Source organism: Gymnodraco acuticeps, unplaced genomic scaffold (genome assembly GCF_902827175.1).
Source record: "Gymnodraco acuticeps unplaced genomic scaffold, fGymAcu1.1, whole genome shotgun sequence".
Classification (NCBI taxonomy): domain Eukaryota; kingdom Metazoa; phylum Chordata; class Actinopteri; order Perciformes; family Bathydraconidae; genus Gymnodraco; species Gymnodraco acuticeps.
In genome coordinates this window covers 7,681,984-7,705,939 of record NW_022990590.1, presented here as the reverse complement: position 1 = coordinate 7,705,939, position 23,956 = coordinate 7,681,984, and the positions used below count along the sequence as shown (strand labels likewise).

Below are 23,956 nucleotides of genomic sequence, written 5' to 3'. Positions count from 1 at the left end.
TTTGTAAACCCAGAACCGAACAGACATAACTGAAACCTTAGTTGGTGAGGAGGAGGAGGAGGAGGAGTCAAAGGATTGCGCCAAACAAAAGAAACAAGCATAACAAAACCAGGCCTATCTCTACATCTATCCTTTGAAACCAAAACTCAAACAAAAACCCTCACTAACTAAACTACGAAGAAGTTGACAAAACAATATACAGGGGTGGCAACAATCCGCTAACCTAGTGTGTCTAAACATTAGTTAGCTACGTGGTGAGAAATGTACAGGGTACCCCAGACTTACCTAACTCCTCCACCTCTCAACAAACACACTTTCAAAAAGGTCAGACAATACAAAGTGAATGAGTTGCTAAACACTGCAGGCTCCTTCATCAGCAACAGGCCCAGAGTGAGAGAGCGAGAAGACTTCCTGGGTGCCTCCTTTATGGTCGGCCCTGGCTGCTGATAGGCCAGCTGAGGGGGAGAGGATCCAATCAGCCATCAGACTCAGGTGCACAGGCAGATACCGATCAGCTGCTGATTAGCTGTGCAGAAGATGGGGAGAAGAGAGAAACACAGGAGGGAAGGAAAACCACACAAGTACAGCCTGCCTGGCACGTAACAGCATGTAAAATAGTAAATTCCCTCCAGAGGGATTTCTCTCCCATACACTCCCCCCCTGCCTTAAACACCTCTATTGGATTCCTTTGTTTACACAGTGACATCACTATGTAACAGACACACTTCTATTGGCTAGCGCTCTAACACATTGTACGTGATAGGCTAAGGGACGGACATATCTTAGCGGTTGACCAATCACAACAGAGCCGGCCAACCAACCAATCGGAGCAGACTGGGCTCTGGTTTCAGACAGAGGGTGAAAAGAGGTGCTGCAGCACAGATAGTATGAGGACAATAAAGAGCTTTTTGAACATTAAAGCATGGAGACATGTCACAGTAGAGACACAACATACAAATATGAAACCTGGAAATTAGCATAATATGTCCTCTTAAACACTGACATTCACTTAACAATAATTTATTTTCCTTCAGGACTGAACTGCCTTGACATCGCCAGAGTTTTTGCAGACTCCAGGGTGATGGACATGGTCAAAGAAAAGATGGATTCTATGCCTAAACCAAAGGAGACAAAGGGGAAGGGGGTCAAAGCTGAAAAACCTAAATCTGCCAAAGGAAAGGTACCCAAGTAACTCCATAAACTCTTTTTCACCTGCCTGCTACAGACTTATTAAAATGTTGTGTCTTCAAACTTTCCCTGATTTGTGTGCTGCATGTGGGAACAGGATATAGACAATCACGATGGTGTCTCTGATGTCATAACATTTAAATGTTAAAGGTTTGATAAGAGCCAAGCCCTATATTGCATATATGATTCAACATAAACAATGACACAAGAGAGCAAGGCTATCAGCTACCCCTGATCCTACCAGTCAATACACCACAGGCTGCCGCTAGTGTCATCAGATAGATAAAGGAAATGGTTAGCAAAATGACATGATTACTGTGGTCTGCAGGGTTCCCGCGGGGTCTTAAAAAGTCTTACATTTGATAATCAGAATTTAAGGCCTTAAAAGGTCTTAAATATGATTTAGAAGGTCTTAAAAAAAAGATGGGATTTGAAGGTACTTCTGTGTTGCGATCACGTCTAAATGTGTTTTGGGGGAAATGTCCGGGCTGCAAAGTAACCTGTACGGTAAGAGCCTTTCAGTTCCCCCCATCAATTTGTATTAAAATAAATCAACATGGAACCAGGGTGTTCTCCCTTATCGGAGAACACCCAGCAAGTAACCTAGCAACCAAGCTTCAGCTAGCGGAAGTCAGAAACCTTGGTATCTTCGAATCTACTTACAAATAAATATGGTGTTGTGTAAGTTCAACCGTATTTGTTTGGAAAACATCTAATTTAGTGCTTGGTTGAAACCAGTGGAGGGGAACGTGTTTGAAGCCCGCTGCACCTTTTGCAAACAAACAGACGCACTTAGCGTTTGTTTGGCTAATGCAGCGTTAGCTAATGCAACAACATCGGGGGACCTCCGGGTGACGTTTGGGTGTACGTCAACCCTAAAAGCGGAGGTGCTGTGGCCGCTAAATACCGTAGCTAAACACCAATCATACAACAACAACAACAACAACAACGATGAAAGATGGTGTCCATGAATATAGCTCGTCACACACACACACACACACACACACACACACACACACACACACACACACACACACACACACACACACACACACACACACACACACACACACACACACACACACACACACACACACACACACACACACAGTTCTGTGTACTGCTATGCTGTTATGTTCAGTCATCGTTCTTATGTTGAACATGAATACATTTACTTTGTAAGTAATTATGGGATGTATTTCTTCTTTCATAGCAATTTTCCTTCATACTTTCTTGCCGTGAAATAGGTCTTAAATTCTATTGAAAGTGGTCTTCAAAAGGTCTTCAAAAGACTTACATTTGAGTTGGTGAAACCTGCAGGAACCCTGGGTCTGAGTGGCTACCATAGTCTCACATCTGGAAATAAAACATGAAAGAGATGAGAAGTGGGATTATCATGACTTCTGAATGCATGATGATGTTTCCAATGTAAACACACTGAACACACCCTAATTATGTCACATTTGACTGGAGGCCATCTCCTCCCCTCATCTTCATCTGTGTACTCCAGCTCCTTCCTCCAGTATGAGAAACCTTAGCCTGTAAAGAGATCTGATTACAGCAGCAGTTTGCAGGCAAATGACACCAGATGTGTTATGTTACCACTACAACACATTGGCAATTCACTTTGCATTTCAGGCTCAAATCTGACACAATGTATTGATTTTGTCATTAGGGCTCTGTAGGGAGCAGGTGGTGTTGTAGCAGAAATGTTTCAGGAATATTCATAGTTCAATAAAGCTACAAGCAACCATTCTGGGGGGCGAGAAAATACTACACATAATACATTACACATGGAGCTCGCTACCCGCTGAGCTTTTTTTCATAACTGAGGCAATATAGCTCACTTCCTGCTTCTGCCTTTACCTGCAATAAAGGGAAAGGACAATTGTTTGTATAGAAATTAGCTTATGCAACTGCATACAGTAAGTAAATGAGCAAACCAATCACTGTAAATAATGCATGCACCCTCAAGTCAAAGCAAAGATTGTTATTGCAATGTGAATATCTCATAGGCTTTAACACACGCATGGGCAAACTAAGGCCCGCGGGCCACATACGGCCCGTTGGACTTTTTAATCCGGCCCGCCGAATATTGGTACAAAATTGTCCAAATTATAGTAATGACCCGCATTAATTTTGCCTTTTTCTGCAACACCGTAATTTCAGTTTATTCCACTAGATGGCGCAATTGACCACTCGGCAACCCGGCAGGATCTAAGAACCGCATACGTCACCCTTACAATGGAGGAAATTGAGATTAACCTGAGCAATCATGGCGAGTACAGCGAATACAAGTTGTAACGCTAAGTAGTAGCGCTGAGCAAAGCGACTAAAACGCGACCACACACTTATAAAAAACACTTATATAAAGTCAGGCAACACTAACCAGCTTGGTGTGATTCTGTTTATTTTACCTTACTTTAATGACCATCCGTTTCACCCGTTATTGACAATTGTGAAGAGGCAGATGTTTTCCTGTTTTGTATTATTGCAGCTATCGGATGGAGTCAATACATGGGCTACATGTGGCCATCACAAGTAAAATCATAACGAAAACTACGCCGGTAAAATGTGCCGATTTATGCCACAATATGATATCAACAAGTAGTCAATATAGTCTGATTAGCTTCGGTTGCTATGCTAACACCACCTGTAGAATGCCAGAGAAACAGCGTTGTGATGCCAAACAGCATCAATTCAGACTGACACACATTCACTGATGGGGAATATTTCTCAACTGCTTGTGTGACAGTCGGACAGTGAATACTTTCCAGCGGCCGCTGCTGTGAGTTAACGGGAGAATAATCTCCGGTGGACGAGCCGCGCTCCAGCGGGCGATAATGCCACTGAAACACATTAATAAACAATGCACCATGGCACTCTGGAGAAAGGTATAAGGCTGGAGAAGTAGTTATTTAATTTAATCTGGCTTTGTATGATTAAAAACTACCCGACGCAGTCCTCTATTGATGTTGTGAGCGGTGTTGCGGAGAAAATCAGCGACGTAAAACGCAGTTTGGGTCTTAAGAACTGTATGTCATCAAGAGGCTGAAGCTACCTTGGAGTAAACTTGCCAATGTCACCACAGATGGATCGCCAAACTTAACAGGAAAAAAAGTCGGGGCTGCTGAAAAGAATCCAGGATAAAGTGAAAGAGGAAAATCCTGAGCTGGATGTCATTTTCCTGCACTGCATAATCCATCAAGCCCTGTGTAAATCTGTATTGCAACTTGATCATGTTGTGGAGCCAGTCATACAACTCGTTAACTGTATACGAGCGAGGGAACTTCAGCATCGTCAATTTATTAAGTTCCTTGAGGAAACGGATGCTGATCACCAGGACTTGCTTTATCATTCTCATGTCCGCTGGTTAAGTTTGGGGAAAGTATGTCGACGAGTGTGGGAGTTTAAAGGGGAGATTAGCTCATTTTTGGAGTTAATCGGGAAAGCTGACGATTTTCCAGAGCTAAACAAAATCGAAAACTCACTTCAGCTGGTTTCATGTCCCCTGTCACAAGACAGTGAAACAGCGCCGCAGGAGTTGCAATTGGAACGGATTGATCTTCAATGTGACTCCGTCTTAAAGGAGAAGTTCAACTATCTCAAACTGGAGGAGTTTTATGCTTCACTAAGCGAAGCCAAGTTTCCAAACATTAGGAGGATGGCACAGAGGATGCTGGTGTTGTTTGGCTCTATACGTGTGTGAGCCGACGTTCAGCGTGATGAACATCAACAAATCACGTCACAGATCCTAGTTAACTGATGAACACCTCAGATATGTCCTGAGAATTGCCACAACCAAACTGACACCAAACTTTGATGCACTGGCAAAAAAGGGTGACCAACAATACTGTTCCCACTGAAATGAACTTTTTCAGGTAATGGCTTTTACTTGTAATTTGTATTTGTTCACACAAACACTCTCCATCCATCTGCTACTGGCCCGGCCCGCCTGTCAAATTTTAAAACTCATAGTGGCCCCCGAGCCTAAAAGTTTGCCCACCCCTGCTTTAACATGTGATACTTATCACACCTTACGATAATGTTGGTAAAAGTTGGATCATTTAAATGCAAAGTTATTTGCAAAATGTTCAAATGAACTTCATTTTCTTTAGCCATCTATCAACATTTAACTCTGAATCACTGTAAATGTAATAATAAACAATATAATCATAATATAAATGAATATATCAAATATATATATATTATAAATACATTGATTTGAATGTCTTAATAGGTCACCCAAAGGACCTTTCACGTTTGAATTGTATTCCATTTAAACTTAATATATAAAAGACAAAATAGTGGCCAATGGGAATCAGCTAATATTTCCTACCCTCCCCAATATCCATTGAATAAAGCCCCCTAAATAATATAAACCAACAATGTGCTGGGACCTTGAAGAGAAGCTTAAATGCCAATATGTGAGTTTTGCCTGTATTCATTGGACTGACCCCAGTCATATTTGATTAAGAAATCGGTTCTTGAGCCTGAAAAATAAAAAAGTACCTTCAAGTGTTGATATGTCTTACTGTAAGTAGAAGAATGTGGCTCTGAAAGCTTTTCAAACCAAAGATGAGATCACACAGTGTGTCATTAACACCTGACCCAGGGCTCAGATAGTATCATCCAGCTGCAGAGGCACAGGACTTCAGTTCTGCTCCAACCTGCACCACCTACAGGCCAGACAGTCACAGCAGCTGCAGGGCAAAGATGCAGGTGTTAACATCTGGATGTGTACAGGTCAGGAAAGTAAAAGCTTTTGCCACAACTGCAGATTTGTATAGGTTACGTTTCTTTCCCATTTATTTTCAATGTGGTGTGTTTAGGACATTTTGCATACTTGTTCTATTTTTCTGAATTAGAACAAATACATCTGTTTTTTATTTGAAAACGATTTGCTTTAGACAAATGTTACTTTTTACCGACAATTAGTGTGATGGAGCTTTTGTCACTTACAACTGATGGACACTTATTTTTATGGCTAGACCCACATATTTGTTTTATATAAAACATTTATCTCTGACTTTTACTCTGTGTTGCAGTGCTGTTTCTACCTCCCCCTCCCTATCCTTTAATTCTACTATAACTCATTGTTTTAATGCTCAAACTGACTGAGTCACTTCTATTTGTGACCTTAACCGGACTCAGACTTCTAAAAACTTCTTAGAATCTGCACATTAAAGTATATATCATATAAAATATTTGGATAAAATAATTCAAATCTGGGTGTCCCCTCAGAGTGTTTTAGCAGAAGTAGCAGGGCATGGAGAGGCATCGGCAGCATCAGCAGGGAAGACTTCTCCTCAGAAGGAATCAAGGAGCGTCGTCCTGCAAAACACCAGGATCAGCACGGGGAAAACCAACAGTGTGGACATCTCATTTGTGCCAAAAACGGTAGGGCCCATACAAATTCAAAAAAGCCAATCCAAAAATACTTATTTTCCTAATTTAACAGATGCTTGTGATTAGCATTTGACCACAGCCAATGATGGGTTTTACTCTCTACCTCATGTTGTCCCAAAATCACAAGTGAGAAAAGTATTTTTTTTACAGTTCTGATAAAAAACTAAAACATATTTTAAGTATTTTATTTGTACCTTTACATTTAAAGAAATACAATATTTAATTTGTACCCTTACATTTAAAGGACTTAAAGGTAGGGTAGGTAAGAATGGAGAAACCAGCTCGAGTGCGCTAGAATTTGAAAGTACGCAGCCGAAAAGAATCTGCCCCTTCCTTCAGACTTCCTTACAGCACGTGCACATGACCAATGAGGGCACGAGAAGGCTGACAGGCAGGTAGGCCATCCAATCATCTGACCCGGGCCGGCTCAGATGATTGGTCGTGCTTTTTACAGCGCCACGGCTTCCACAGATGAAATATTTGTATGTATTTATTGTCAAAGCATTTAATGTATTCATTGCTATCGGGATGTTAAGAACATTCCATGGAATATAACAACAAGTGTTTCTGAAGTGAATTACCTACCCTACCTTTAAGGCAGATTTCAGGGCAAAATGATTCAAAAGACACTTAATAAAATGGATTACCAGAACTGTGTTTTACCTTTTGCCACTCAGGGCTTCCATACTACCTGCTCACTAATGCTAACCACTAACAGTTAACCACTAACTAAATGTGTGTATGAAAAAGCAGTGGAATTATGGTCAGTCTTACATACTTCTGAACACAGCCTACTGAGTCCTTACTCACATTTCGCACTCTGTTTACATTCATTGTCTGTCAGGTTTGGGGGAAGCCGCCCACCACCAGCCAGCTGATGTCGAAGATAGAGAGACGGAAGGAGCCCTTATCCCTGGAAGTGGACTTTGACGACTTCATGATGCCTTTCAACCACAACAACCAGAGGAAACCCACAGACCAGACCGGGGGAAGGTTCGGCAGCAAGAGACACTCAGACTTTCTGAATCCTAGTCTGTTACCCGAGCTCGCTGGCCACCTTTCAAATGGGACATTGGATTGACTTGGAATGAATATATCTTCGAAACAACTGCTTTAATAGTAGGACATGAAGAACAATTTATATACATAGACAGAAATTGTTAGAATAACATTACATTTCATAACGCTCAATTACCAAGGGGAGACTCTGCTTTTATTAATAATCGAAAAATGCAAACAATTAGCATGTCAATAGTCACTTTTTAGGTAAACACCATTCAGGACTGTGTATCCACAATATTCAGCATGGACTGTGTTTTTGTCTTTTCAGTCAAAACACTAAATTGATATCTTTATATTTCTGTTGATACACTGAAAGATGATGAGATTTTGTATAAATACTTAATTTGTGGCTGTTGAAATGACTCTGATTTCAGCCTGGTTCAAACTGGCAGCCATGACACAGGTAGGTTCACAGTTTCTATCCTAAAACAACTGTCAGGTGTCCCTCTTGAGGTAACTGACGATTTACATGCACAAAAACCTATATAACACACTACAGGACAGGGAAAATCCCCAAAAGTATTATACAGTAGGGCCGCTTTAAGTACCCTTAGACTGCTTCAGATAAACTCTTGAAGGTCATTTTGCAGATTTAACCCCACAGCACAAACATTGGAATTACTTTAGGAAGGGATTTCTTAATTGCTAAGATGTATTATTACAGAAGGCAATGTATCACGATACTGAAAGGTATTAGTTGGAAGGGGAACAAGAAAATGTCATTATAAAACAGAGCACGGAGAAGTCTTCACACTACATGTCACAGTCAGTTCTTCCAAACTCCTCTTTCCTTTACTATCTGCCCACTATTGAACTACGACCATCTTAAATGATGCCTAACATGAAGAAGACATTCTAATATTAAATATGCATGAAGTCTCAGGTTTGAATATATTAAGTTAGGCATATATTAATAGAAAGGAATTGGCTCAAATTACTTCACACTGACAGGCCCACTAATCTTTCTCGGCAAAACCTATGGATAGTGTATCAGGTCTCCAGTAGTTTTAGTGCTAGAGGCTGTTGAAGATTGCAGAGGCAAAGCTCTACTGTAAGAACAGACTGCAGTTAGGAAGATGTTTAAAATCCTCCCCTGACTCTGCAGTGGCTGGAGCTGCAGAGAGAGACATGGAGAGACTATTAGTGGCAGGAGTGGGAAAATGGTTTTGAAAAAAAAAAAAAAAAATCATAATTTGAAAATGTATTGATTCGAAAATAATATGATACAGTACAGTACAAGTACGTCTGGGTCTCTGTGTTTCATTCAAGCTCGTGTGTGTGTGTGTGTGTGTGTGTGTGTGTGTGTGTGTGTGTGTGTGTGTGTGTGTGTGTGTGTGTGTGTGTGTGTGTGTGTGTGTGTGTGTGTGGAACGAGCCATTTTGTGTGCGTGAGCGAGAGAGAGAGAGCGCACCGGTACCGGAGATCGTTGTTGTTAGCTTCTGGTGCTAGCGAGCTAGTGGCCGGGTCTCAAACGTTTTGGTCACGATTAATGTAAACAATTATTTCTGAGGCACACGTTTATATGATCATTATAGTTATACAAAAATAAGAGAATAAATGAAAAACAGGTATGAAATACTATATGACAGTAAAACAAGAATAAAGTTTAAAAGGGTGATTTGTAAAATATCCATAAAGAAAAAGTAAATCTGTTTACAGTTCTGTTTCAAATTGGTGCTCAATACAAGATATTGTATGAGACATATAATTACATGACATTTAGCTTATCCAAAGCTACTTACATACACTTCAATCACTTACACATGCCAACGTTAAGTATCTTGGACACTCTTGAGCTGTCACGTACTCTTTAGATCAGGGGTGTCAAACTCAATTTCATCGTGGGCCACATTAGCATTATGGTTGCACTCAAAGGGCCGGTTGTAACTTTCAATCTCAATCTTTATTTATTTATATAGCACATTTAAAACAACCTCAGTTGACCAAAGTGCTGTACAGGGAACAAATGTCAAATAAACACAATAGGAGTAAAATAATAAAACAATAATTAAAAACAAGATAAAAAGCACAATAACTAGAAACATATAAAACATATACAAATATCAAAATGTTATGTTCGACTAGTATTAAAAGCCAGTGCATGTACATGTATAAAATAATGTTTTATATTACATTATTGCCTCTGCATTAGATTATTATCGGATAGGGTAATAACTTCATAATTAACTACGTCTGAAAAGCAGAAGTCTAGGGCAAATAATTGCAAGTCTCTTCAGTGTGCACGTCACAAAATGAGATGCATTGTGGGACATGTAGTTTATGGGAAACGTGCTTCTGTAAAGCGACATTCAACCGTATAATAAACGTATTATATTCTTTCAGAGCTCTTGCAGGCCACATAAAATGAAGTCGAGGGCCGGATTTGGGCCCCCGGGCCTTGGGTTTGACACCCCTGCTTCAGATAATACAAAAAGCATCTACAGACAAAGCCAAACAGTTGTATTGTTGAGTCTCATCTAATATGCTGTTGACATTTTTTAAATACTCTTTAAAGTATTTGAAGACTATCCAAAAAGGGACCTGTACTGCACTTAACCTGTTTAGGTTTTTGTATTTGATTTCGCTACAGTTGGCAAAAAAAAACTTTCTCTCCAGCCGGTGCAGTTTCGTATAAAAACCAGCGTGTGGCACTGTTTGGCAAATGTAGCATTGCAGGGCTTTAGTTGTTTATTAAGAAGGGGGAGAATAAACTTCGAGGGAGCCCTTGTGTTTCTAGCACAAACATATATCAAAATGGCAGCCATGTGCAAATACTGTTCTAATGTTTACCACTCAGACTGAAACAGGAATCGGCATTAATGAATCACTACACAATGGTTCAGAATGTACTTATTTACAAGTTATCCCTGTGTTATCTCTGATTACATAAAAGTCCTTTGGCTGGCTAATTTGAGCAAAACAGGTCATATTTTATCAGTTGATGTCTTATTAGGATTCTTCTGAGGGAATAGACATGCGTTACCGTGTTAAATGTCGAATTGATGTACACTCATCAACACCAGACCAAATTAGATTGCAGTGTCCCCAAGGTCCATGAGGACGCGTTTATATAATCTAATATACGGACAGAGGAGGCGTGAGGTTCAAAACACAGGCCCTGGATTGTTTAAATATACATAGTCACAACATGGTGATGACAAGGATGTGAAGAGGGAGGTAATGGATGAGAGAGGAGGAGGAGGAGGAGGAGGAGGAGGAGGAGGAGGAGGAGGAGGAGGAGGAGGAGGAGGAGGAGGGAGGAGGAGGAGGAGGAGGAGGAGGAGGAGGAGGAGGAAGAAGAAGATAGAGACACACATATGTAATGATATACAGAAAAAGAGAAACAGAGAGCGAAAGACATCCCTGGAAGTCCCAGCAGCATCATTCATAATGAGGCAGGAGAGATGAGGGAATGGACATGAGGGGGTGGGGGGCGTGGGGCGGGGAGGCGGGGATAGCAATGGTGAAGGAGCAGCGGAGGGTGACTCAGAAGACGGGGAGGGAGGCGTGGGCGGGAGGAGAAGATGAGGGCTTTTCTAGCACAATAAGTGGCTCACAGGTTGGAGGGAGTAAACACGGCTGCTGGCTCCGACTGTGGGGCCGTGACGCAGTGTGTGTGTCAGGGCGTGGGCCCCGCTTATATGGTCTTGCAGTATGTGTGTGTGCACGGTGTGCCTATTTGAAAGAATAAATAGAGAGATGTGTGGCTGTTCATACACAGGAATGCTTGTTTTATTCATGATGTGTCACTTAAGGCTCTGCTATAGACGTATATTAGTTATGTGTCAATTATGTTTAAAAGTGTGTTTGTATTGCACCCTTGTGCATGTGTATGTAGGCTGGTGTGATTGAACATCTGCGTGTGTGGAGTTTTACATTATTCATGCCCTGCTGTGCCTCATATGAAATGTAGCATGTGTTATAGCTGGCAGTGTCAGTAGGAGCGTGTGCGTTTTGCTCAAATGTGCTGTGTACATCCAAGGCCATTTTTATAACGATCTCTCCTTTACCCTTTTCATCCCTCTTCTCTTCTCTCATATCCTCTATTAACTCTCTTGATTCCTTTCCTTTCTTCTTCTCTCCTTTTCTTATTCTTTTTTGTCATCCCTCCCCTCCCCTCTCTTGATACCTCTCCTCTTCTTATCTCCCTTGATTCCTCTCCTATGTGCCCAATGCCATACTCTTTCTTGATTACTCTCCTATCTGTCCATACATTCTCATGATTCCTCTTCTCTCTCCTCTCCTTTTCTGATTCATCACCTATTCTTCCTTGATTCCTTTCTATTCTGTCCTTCTCCTATCCCCTTATATCCTCTTGATTCCTCTTCTATCCTCTGATACTCTCTTGAATCCTTTCCTTCCTACTCATACTCTCTCTTGATTCCTCTCCTCTCCTCCCCCCTCTGTTGAGTATCAGTCTCACATCAGTGTGTGTTGCTGCCAGCTGTACTGCAGTCTCCTAGCTCAGGTCCAGCACCGCTTACTCAGCACTCCTGTTCACTTTCCAAAACAACCCACCGACACACACACACACACACACACACACACACACACACACACACACACACACACACACACACACACACACACACACACACACACACACACACACACACACACACACACACACACACACACACACACACACACACACACACACACACACCACACACACACACACACACACACACACACACACACACACACACACACACACACACACAAAGACTAGTATCACTATTTAGCACATTGTACACTGTATGCAAGAAAGACTGGCACTGCACATCACGCATGCATGCACACACACTGAGACAGATGTCTTTCTCATTTTCATAAAATGGGTAACTTCAAACTACAACATTAATAAAAACATATTAACACCTTAGTTAAATCAACACCTCTAAAGGTGTCAATCAAAATCAAACATTAACATTGTTTGTAAAGGTATAATTTATGACCAAGCTGTTGTATTGGACTATTATTGATTTTACTGCCACTAAGGACTCAATGAAAGCACTATTAAAAGATACAAATGAGTGGCATTGTGAAGTAGCATGGGATCATTTACCAGGAGCCGAATTATCTGCAGAGGTCTTGTTTTTTCTCATTCATTCTGGTAAAATAAAGCGGTTTCACATTAACACAAAATAAAGCGGTTTCACATTAACACAAAATAAAGCGGTTTCACATTAGAAATCGGTTTCTCTAATTAGCTTGCACTAATGTTTGCTCAGCTTTTTTCTTTGAAGAAAGATCCAGACGTCCTAAAATCATCTGGTACAAATATAAAGTTCAAAAGTGTATCGTAAAACAGTTGATTCAACTGTATAAAAAGTCGATTTATGACAGCTTCTGGCAGACAACCACAGCACTAAGGGGGAATACTTTTTAATTACCGGCAACAAAATAAAATGGGCCGATACACTAAATGAAATTACAGATTTTTCAGAAAAAGTTGTTCGAGTAAATAGATCAACAAAAAATAGACATTTTAAATGTGACAATTATCCACACATTATTATACCTTTAAATAAGATACCTCCAAAGGTTAATCAAAAAGTAATAGATTTCATTTGAATGTAGACATACATGACACACACAAACTCAATTTACATACATCACACTGAACATAAAAAACTGTATGTTTCCAATGTAATTTAAATCTCAGTGCTGCCTTAGGAAAACAAAGATTTGGGAAGTATTCAGTTGGTGAAGTGTACATACAGTAAAGTGGACATGCAGTATGATGCTCATTTTGAGGTTCATATTAGTATGTTGTGCCTCTGCTATGACATGTCTCCATGCTTTAAAGGTCAGCTATCATGCTATTTTTAGGCAATAGCATAGGTCTCAGATATATAAAAAATATATAAAAAACATGTCCATGAAGTGTTTTGGTCTAAAAACCAAACAGATCACCCATTCTATCCATGCCTCATATCCCTTTATTTCACTTCCTGTTTCAAAAGTGCTGATTCTGGGTATAAACAGGTCTCTCTTGAGAATGAGACCCTGTGTCTCAGTGAGATTTTCACCTGTATAAATAAAGGCAAAATACAAATAAAGCTTCTTTTTTTTAACTGAAAAAAATAATAATAAGAGGGGGCGGAGTTTATGCCGGCTCATGCGGGACCTGGCTGATACTGCCTAAAATGCTGCGGTGATGAAACGCAAGGATTATTAGATCAAGGATTATTTCTGAAACAGTATGGAGCTCAAAGGCTTTCTCTCTTGCCGGTTATACCACAAGGTGAGTTCCTTTTTATTTCCTGCTTCTTCACACACATGCTCTCTCCAGTACAGGTTAGCTCTGAGTGTTAGCGATGCTAATGTAAACACCGACCATATTACGTCCAAAACAGTCGAGCATTGTTTCTGATAGCAACGTTTCTGCCGTGGGTCCACATTTCAGATATTACGTCATATCGGCCGCAAATCTGGATCAGCTCCGTTGTACCCCCGTTTTTAGAGATTTGGGTACGGAGGAAAAGAGAGAGGGTTTTATTTTTCTGACGCTGCGTGAGTCTCCTAACACACCGGGGACACGTATTTATGTAGAAAAGACATCAGAAAGTGCATTTTGCATGATAGGTCCCCTTTAATGTTCAAAAAGCTCATTATTTTTGTCATACCTGCCTGTGCTGCAGCACCTCTTTTCAGCCCAGTCTGCTCTGATTGGTTAGCTGACCGGCATTGATGTGATTGGTCAACCGCTTAGGGATGTGTCGCAAAGTGCCCCCCCTTAGCAAATCACGTACAATGTGTTGGAGCGCTAGCCAATAGAATCGCAAGTGTCACATTGTGATGTCACCATGTTATGGAATTAAACAGAGGAATTACCGTGGACCAGAGCCATATAATAGAAGAGTTACGACATCTCCGTTCACTCCAATGGACCAGTTTTTTACAGCAATGGCGGATCGTGGAGCCTCTCAATCGTTCCCCGGAAGTTAGCTTGCCGCTAACTTCCGGGGAACGATTGAGAGGATCTGCGGCTAGCAGTCTATGGTTGCAGCATAATAGACCGTTCGTGATGGACTTTTGAAGGTAAGAAGACGTTTAAAGATTTATATTGCGGATATTATCAGAACATCTGAATCAAATTTACTACACATGTGTATTAAAGGATGTTAGTGGATTATCCCTTCAATCAGTATACTTAACGTTTACAGATAACAGATTAGGCTAGAATGCCGGATAAAGTTAGCAACACACGTTAACCACGAACAGCCTATTAATCCGTTCTCCTAATGTTATTTCCTCCAACGTTGTGGAATTAGAGAAAAGGGGCTTCTTAACGTGCTTTTATCTGGGGTGGAGGGAGTTACATATTTGTTAAATATAACATTGGGGCGTGTGATTGTAGTGGGTGGAGGTGGTGACCAGGTGAAATGAGGATATCCATCTTGGAGTTCAAGCTAGTATAATATAGTTAACGTTACACAATAATAAGGAAGAGAGCTATTTTTGTGATACATCGCTATTTATTTGGATTTAGAGTGGATATTTGAGACTTCTAAACAGTAAACTAAAACGTAACTGATTGGTGAGTGTTTTTAGCAGAGTCATATTATGTCCTTGTGATTCTGTTGATTATTACCTGTCTGTATTTTATGTTGCAGCTCAGCTGATTTTGGATTGATGGCAAAGGGAGAGGGACTTAAGTGAGAGTGAAAACACAAGGTACGTTTAAAATAGGTCAGCAATTTCCCATCCTCTAGGTTGCTAGATGTATCTAACCCTTTCTCCTGTCTCCCTCTTTCAGCACAAGAACCCCAGGGGGATTCAATGGAGCCTGAAGACCTGCAATGAGACCCTGAGCCTGAGTCTCAACTCCCAGAGCTTTGCAAGCCTCTCCCTGTTCCTTATTTTTGATTAAACAGACGTTACGCTTCCCGATGGTGTGGTCTTCGTTTTGTGAAAAATATGATTACCTCACATATGTTGTTGCTGTTGTTGTCTTTTGTGATAGTTAAATTGCTCCTGCTGACTTGAGCCAGCCATTCTTTCCTCCTCTCTGTGTCAGTGGGGAAACCTTACATGTGTACTCCTTTCTCTGAGCGATTGGAGCATCCCCCGGCAGCACAGCAAACCATGGGGGAGACTATATGCCAGGACAACACGGAGGAAAAGGCACAGACAAACTGCATGCATGCTATTCAATGTTTATTGAATTCCATTTATTTACTGTCAGTTGACAATCATTGATAGGCACCTGTGGGTCTCCTGTCCTTTCTGAAAGTCATAAAGAAGACATCACTCATTTAGATTACTTATGTCCTCAATTACCAGGGGATTACTGAAACCACCATGAATTAAAGAAATTGTAGAAATTAATCTAATCTGAATTTTGAAACCTTCCTTCCCTCCCTCCCTCCCTCTAAATATATCAAACATTAGGAAGTGATGCTCCTGACTACCATTCAAGTTTAAGAAGATAATATTTGTTTTAAACAATTCAAAGCAATAAACAACAGCAACAGGCTCTTTAACCATGTATATGTTAACAGGTAAGATAGCTGTTCACACTATGTATATTTTCTGCTATTTTATTTCTATATGAGATGTTTACATTTTCGATTGTTTAATTATAGTCTTTTAACTGTCTTATGTACAATGCCTTGTCTTTTGCTGCTGCAAAGCAAACATTTCCCAAATTGGTATCAATAAAGTACTTCTTATTTTATCTTAATCCTCAAATATTAGCAAATTTAACTTTTTCAAATACTGATGTAACTACATACACATCGATTTGTTGTATACATATTGAAAATCAAAACCTTTATTCACTACATATTACCAAAAATCATAGTTCTATCTCCTGTTATTAATGCATTCACATTGCCCACCATGAACTTCCGGGGAACGATCCTCGTCTACATGAACCACGTGACGATAACCGTTTTTGGACTTCCGTTGTCGTAACTCTTCTCTCTATATAGCTCTGCCGTGGACCATACACAAAAACCTACAGTATACAACACACAACAGGAAAGGGAAAACCCCATAGAGCATAATAGGGCCTCCTTCATTAAAACTCATTACATCAATGATACTGAACACAGCATACTTCCACAACTTAGAAGTTAAAGTTAGATGACAAAATAAATTCACAGTTCAAAGTTTAAAGAAATCAATTTCCTGTAATTTCATGCTGAGATGGATTCAATGCTCGTGGTGTCTCTGTTTCCCTGAAGAGCCAATAAATGAAAGCTTTAGCGCAAGTTCAATAAGGAAGACCTAACTCGAGTCACTCACACGTCACTCTATGGCTCCCTTCCCCCCTCATTAAATACGAGGGCGTCACCCCTCAGCAGCCAATCGCTGCACATGCTAAATGCCTTAAATGCCTGCTCTTCCTCCCTGTCAGTTGTCATTGCAGATGATCACACGCAATGGTAGTTGCAATACAATACTGCTTCTCGTGAGAAAAACCGTAAGAAACAACTAGCTCAAGATGTCCAACTCGGACAATTCGGAACACGAACCTTCTCTGGAAGTCTCCGATCCCGGTTCGGCTCCCCACAGCGGCTTATCAACAGAGGAAGACTTCCTCATCGCCCGGCTCCTGCAGCAGGGCTTTCCCACAGCCCCAGGCCTCACTCTCTCTCAGCGGCGATAGCTCTCGGACCAGGTCTCCAGCGTAGCTCCCCAGTCCGGGGCAGCAGCTCCAGCCAGCTTCCCAGAGAGCAGGACGAGGCCGCAGCCGCGGAGGTAAAAAAAAAGGGCAGGAAGTCGAGCCCTCCAGGATCCCGTCCCCCTCCAAAAAATCCACCCCTTCTCAGGCTCGCCAGTCCGGGAGCGTCACACACCCCTATGGAGAGTAGCGCGGCCGGCTCCCTGCAATCCCTGGCTAGCTCCATGATAGCTATCGATGCTCGCCTCCAGGCTCTGGAAGACTCCGCCACAGGAGCTTCAACTTCCGTTGCACTCAGGTACTAGTTTTAACGAAAACGTTTGCACTCGACCCTTACACAGGGTTGGGTTGTAACGGAATACATGTAACGGTGTTACGTAATCGGAAGAAAAAGAAAGAAGAAAAAAAAAATCAGTATATTCAGCTGGCGTTACATTTGAAAAACGAGTAAACTGAGTGCAGTTACTTTCGTAAACCTGAAGTGAATACTTATTGGAATTATTGGTGGAAAGTTTCCTCACAATGTAATATTCATTACCGGCAGAACCATGTGCACAGCGCTGCAGCGTATCTGCGAGCGAGAGATGCAGCGTGTCCGTGAGGCCCCGCCCCGCACGCAGATGAGAGAGAGAGAGAGAGTTCTCTTTCAAAACATATTGGAAGGTAGAAACGGAGATGTTTAGATAAAACGTGGAAGATAACGTTTATGTAGCATTTATTTATTGTCGGAATGATGACATTCATAACGGGATCAAATCTAACTGAATGGCCTGCTGCTGCCGAATGCATGGGGCAAGTAACTAGGAAAAGTTTTAAAAGTGATTACATCGTTTCAGATAATAAATAATAATGATAATGTATTCTATTTAGGGGCGCCTTTCAAAGCACCCAAGGACACCTTACAATGCATAAACTTTTCCAAGGAAAGGTTTTAAGACGGTACAAAGAATGCATTCTGGGTGAGTTTTTCTTTTTATGTGCGGTGCAGATGAGAGAGCTGTCAAGAATGACACTAAAATGTTGTGTTCGTGCTCTTCATAAGCCATTAAAACAGTAAAATACGTGTCTCCCGTTCACCAAAACATACCCATCTGTTATGGAAAAGAAAGTATTCTAAAGAGAAAGGAAAAGGAGAAAAGAAAAGATAAAAAGAAGAGGAGGGAGGAAGAAAAGGAAGAGGAAAGGAAGTATTCTAAAAGTAATCTGCCACCGGTACCGGCGGGATCGTGATTAGTTTCCGATGCGCAGAAGAAAAATCTGGCCCACCCTATATTTTTACAGGCCCACCCTAAAGTAAATTTCTGCCTACGCTACTGGTCCGCACAGCAGCAACAACCAATCACATGAATCTCTTGCCCCCGACACACAAAGCAATAGCAATGTTAAAACTAAGTAAACTGGGGAAAAAAAGAAAAAAAAAAATCCCCAACAGGCGAAAACCTACCAGTTTCACCCACTGTCTCTACCTCCTCCCTCCATGCCTCGCTCCTCTGGTTTGTATCCCGGTAGATGAACAGAGACTGATCATACAGCACCGGGTGATTCACTACCGCCATAATGAATTTTCCCTCACATTTTTGGAATATGAGGAATTACCTGCGTAGTCTCTCCCAACATACACGCGGTCTGATTGGCTAGCGCTTGTACCAGCAGATTTGCATAAACGGGATTTCATTGGCTGACGCTTCTGCCGAGGCGCCAAAAGTTGAACATTGCTCAACTTTTTGAAGCGAGCAACGCCAGCAAACGCTCCACGTCGCTTCCCAAAATACAGTTTTACTAAAAGTGACGTCACCCCATTCAAAGTGAATGGGCAGAAGCGTTTGGAAGCTGTAACGCATGCCACCGTGTGGACGGGCCGTCACAGTGGCTCTGCGCCAGAAACATCAACAAATATATAAATAACTAAAAAAAAAAAATTAAAAAAAAAACATTCTGGAATATCACCCCTCCACTCCCATTAACATCCCTCAGCTAGCAGCTGCGCTATCTACAGATTCCGTGTTTGTTGACTATCTCCCGTCAGGGCTCTCCCAAGGCTTCAGGGTAGGGGTCCTCCCATCTCCCACAGTGACTTTCGTAGCAAGAAACTTACAGTCAGCCGCTAAAGAACCCAACATAGTTTCCCAGCTCATCGACAAAGAACTTCTCAAAGGATATATAATCGGTCCTTTTAGCTCCTCCCCCTTCTCAGTGTTCCGTTCAAATCCCATCGGAATAGCCACACGTAAATAAAAGGCTGATTTTCGATCTGTCCGCTCCCTGCTCCGGCCCATTCTGCAGCGTCAATAGCATCATCCCTCCAGATCAGTTCTCCCTTCACCATGCCTCAGTGGATAATGCAATAAAGATGATCAAGTTCACAGGGCACGGAGCTCGGCTCTCCAAAGCGGACATTACCGATGCCTTCAAATCATCCCCATTCATCCGTCTCAGTGGAACTTGTTCGGTATTAAGTGGGAGTCCAAACTCTATCTTCGCGTTCGCCTGACCTTCGGGTGCAGAAGCAGCCCCTTCATCTTCAATTCCTTCTCGGAAGCGCTCTATTGGATCCTGCTGAACATCGTCAGAATCCCCTCCGTCCTTCACCTACCGGACGACTTCCTCCCCATAAACCCGCCACAGGACAGCTCAGGGATCTCACTGGCCAAGCTTAAACACTGCTTCAGGAGTGAGGTGTCCCTCTCTCCAAAGAGAAAACGTTAGGTCCCGTCACACGCTTAGAGTTCTTAGGCATCATCCTTGACTCCATAGACATGAAGGCGTCTCTCCCCTCAGACAAATCGCAGCGCATCCAGGACATCACCAAGTCATACTGCGAGCAACAAGTTATCACAAAACAACAGTCGCTCTCCCTTCTCATACACCTCAACTTCGCCATGTACGTCATCCCCCAGGGGCGCTCGTTCATCTCCCGCCTCCTGGACGCAGCATCAGCGGTCGACAACCTCCATAACTGCGTTTTCTTAGACGAAGGCTGCCGCTCAGACCTTCGGTTCTGGTCCCTCCTGCTCGCCCACTGGAACGGAATTACTTTATTTTACGATGGCCTCGTGCGTTCCTCTGACTCAATGAGGTCTTCACGGATGCCGCCCATCCATGGGTTTTGGGGGGTTTCTTCCAGGGAGAGTGGTTCGCAGAGTCATGGCCCCGTCAATTTCTACCTCAAGCAAGTTCTCACTAAATCCAGCCTATCACCCATATCATACCCGGGGCATTCCTTCAGGATAGGTGCAGCCACCTCTGCTGCTAATCAAGGTCTCTCTACCTCATCCCTACAACAACTAGGACGGTGGTCCTCCTCCGCCTTCACAACCTTCATTCGTCCGGACATCAGCGCCGTACGGGCTTCCCAAAGATCTCTCAGACCCTAACTATGGTAGTTATACATATAACTGGTGGTGGCTCAAACACATTCACAAGTATACATGTCTCACTAAGGTTCCCGATATTCAAAACTGCATTCCTGTCCTAATTCCCCGGGCCCCGCCCACAGGGAATAATGTTTCGTCTCACGCTGCAACCACATGTAACGGGCTTCATCTCCGGCACACAGGTATTTCATTCCCAGGCCTTGCTCAAACGTATCAGTGTAAAATGTATTTCCTGCAGTCCACGTGGACTCGGGCCACCGTACACTCCGGTGCCAGTTACAAAACAAAGGAAATAAAGAAAGAGTAAAGAAAAAGATATATATATATATATATATATATATATATATATATATATATATAGCCTGCGAAGTCAGGCGTGGCGGAAGGCCACCGTACACTTCGGTGTCAGTTACAAAACAAAGGAAAGAGAAAGAAAAATATATATATATATATATATATATATATATATAGCCTGCGAAGTCAGGCGTGGCGGAAGGCCACCGTACACTTCGGTGTCGTAGCGGAAGGCTACCGTACACTTCGGTGTCGTGGACGTTGGGCCACCGTTACAAAACGAAACCGCTCGCTCCTCGGCGTAGTCAAGCCCTGCTGGCCAGGCATGCGACCCGCAGGTCGTTTTCAGGTAAGACCGGCACTGATTTCGGCAGTCAGAGTCTCAGCATGACCAGTAAGCTCCGGCAGTGATTCCGGCACAGTGTCGCTCATATACGTGTTAATCTATTATCTCTCCTTCCCAGATCACCAGTCACCCCACAAGGTAAGCAACTCAGTTCATCTCAGTATTCATACTTCACTGGTTTTGGGGATTTCATCGGAGCGGTGCTTTCCCTCCTGAATGATTATCCTGCAAACCGGGCCTAATCGCCAAAACACCATTACATTCTCCTGTTGTATTATCATGGCAATCATTTCATTCATATGACGTGTAAACAATAAATATGTAATTCTTACATCACGTCTCTCCGTTTGAAATGAAAGCTTTAGCGCAAGTTCAATAAGGAAGACCTAACTCGAGTCACTCACACGTCACTCTATGGCTCCCTTCCCCCCTCATTAAATACGAGGGCGTCACCCCTCAGCAGCCAATCGCTGCACATGCTAAATGCCTTAAATGCCTGCTCTTCCTCCCTGTCAGTTGTCATTGCAGATGATCACACGCAACCCGCCTCCACCCCTCTCGCCTCCTGTCTCCTTCAGGACAAAGCTAAACCTTCCTCCTTCAGACTGGTCTCACCTACTCATCACCACCACCAGTGTCTAGACCCCGGGGATTTCATCGGAGCGGTGCTTTCCCTCCTGAATGATTATCCTGCAAACCGGGGCCTAATCGCCAAACACCATTACATTCTCCTGTTGTATGATCATGGCAATCATTTCATTCATATGACGTGTAAACAATAAATATGTAATTCTTACATCACGTCTCTCCGGTTTGAACTGTAAACACAGTAGCAGGGCTATGGAAATGCTGTGTCAAGTGAAACAATGGCGGCGTTGCACTGATCCTGTTTATCATCCATAATTGATGAGGGAGTCATGTTCCACAACGGCCTGAATGACCGACTATGTAACTGGACATGTGTGTGTGTGTATTTGTGTGTAAGCATTCTTTGTGGGTGTGGATGTCTGGTACCTGTGCAGGTTTACTGAGTGTGCAAATGTATGCTGTGTGTGTTGCAGTGATTCATCATTCATTAGTGCAGCCTTGGCAGTGCCATATATCGCTTTCCAAGCTATAGATTCCAAATTTGCTGCAGGCCTGGGACTTTTATTATAAGGATATTGATTTGAATTTCATAGTGAGACCAATAACGCTTGGTGGTAAACAGAGGACTGGCTCTTGGCTCAGATAAACAGACCAATTCCTGGGAAAGAGAACCAAATCAGATACACAGAATACCTGGCAGGATAGATTGCACCTGCAGCATTTTACTGACTTCACTTCCTCCCTAAAACTAGGAATTTAAAACAAGTATATTCTTTAAAAAAATAAGAAATTACATTTAATCTATCTCTATCTGTCCTTCTATAGACTTATGAAATGCATTGTCTGTTGGTAGCTGTAAAGCCAATAGCATTGTAGAGAGTGATTTAAACAGATTCCATGATCAGCATAATGAAAGCACCTAAGGAACCCTCACCCTGTGATGTTGTAATTGAATATGCTGTTTCCGTACAGGATATATTGGCTTTACTTTGCCTTTTTTCTTTAAATTATAGGAATGGAAGTTTCCACTATCCTTAAAACAGCTCATTAATGTTGCTGGTAGTGATCTTAAAAAGCAGAGGGGTGCCATTAGCCTTACACCACAGCATTGTTCTGCCTCATTTTACCTTGGCTTTCAGTGAAGACCAAATAGTTTTAGTCTGCAATATCTTCGTACAGCATAAATACTTTAAAACAATTTATGTAAAGAAACACTGTTAGTATGTACATTTGTCATCTGATCATCTTTCAATGATATTCTAGAATATAAATGGATATTTTATGCATTGCAACAGCAGATTTGTTGATAGGTCTGGTAGTTTGTGGTCCAAAAACATTTATGAATTTCCATGAAAAAATACTATATATTTGTTAAGTTGTTCATATTAAAACTTTAAGCAAACACATTTATTTTACAATCCTAAGGAAACAAACTTACATAAAGTGACTTTAAACTAACATCTAACTATCTAACTAATGATATGTCTTAAAACACATCTTGGCTTGAAGTCCAGCTAGCATAAAAAGGGTTTTGTAAAAGAAAACAGCAAAACATTTTAAGATATCCTAACATTTAATTTACAGATCATAACATTACAACACACCCGAGGAATACTGTATTTATTGCTGGGGATATTATTAGTGTTTTCATTAACATCTACAGCTGTAAAAGCACAACAAATGCGCTGTGCTAGCCAGCCAGAGGCAAATTGCAGAAAGACTTAGCAACAAGCCTGTAAAATCAATGAGGCAAAGATCAGATAACATTATGTTACCTAATTATATTTTGTAAAGTAATATCGAAATAGTCAGGTTGTTTGTTAACCTTGATGATATTAGTGGAGAATGGACGTATGGACGTATTACAATGTATGCTCAGTATGGCTCCTAATTTAAACAATGTGATAGTAATTCTTTTTGGAGCAGTGACTGAAAAACAAGAAAGCTGAAGACCAATCTAATGTCAGACAAAGTGCAGGCTTAATCAGGTTTTTTAGGTGTAGTGTCTTATAAAGATTTTGGTGCATGTAAATGGTCTGCAAAAGTAGTTTCTCTCCC

General features: G+C 41.8%; 1 protein-coding gene across 2 annotated transcripts in view; it reads left to right on the top strand.

Annotated features, from left to right (window-relative positions):
- The window catches only part of ankef1a (ankyrin repeat and EF-hand domain containing 1a), a 36,484-nt gene extending 28,530 nt beyond the window's left edge, over nucleotides 1-7,954 (top strand). The window contains exons 9-11 of one of the 2 annotated variants that reach the window (XM_034228469.1): nucleotides 1,035-1,180; nucleotides 6,433-6,588; nucleotides 7,442-7,954. In XM_034228469.1, coding sequence (XP_034084360.1) covers nucleotides 1,035-1,180; nucleotides 6,433-6,588; nucleotides 7,442-7,678 — 539 coding nt within the window. In that variant the 3' untranslated portion in view covers nucleotides 7,679-7,954. The remainder of the gene's footprint in view (nucleotides 1-1,034; nucleotides 1,181-6,432; nucleotides 6,589-7,441) is intronic. The other variant, XM_034228470.1, reaches the window with a different exon arrangement.
- The last annotated feature ends 16,002 nt before the right edge of the window (nucleotides 7,955-23,956 follow it).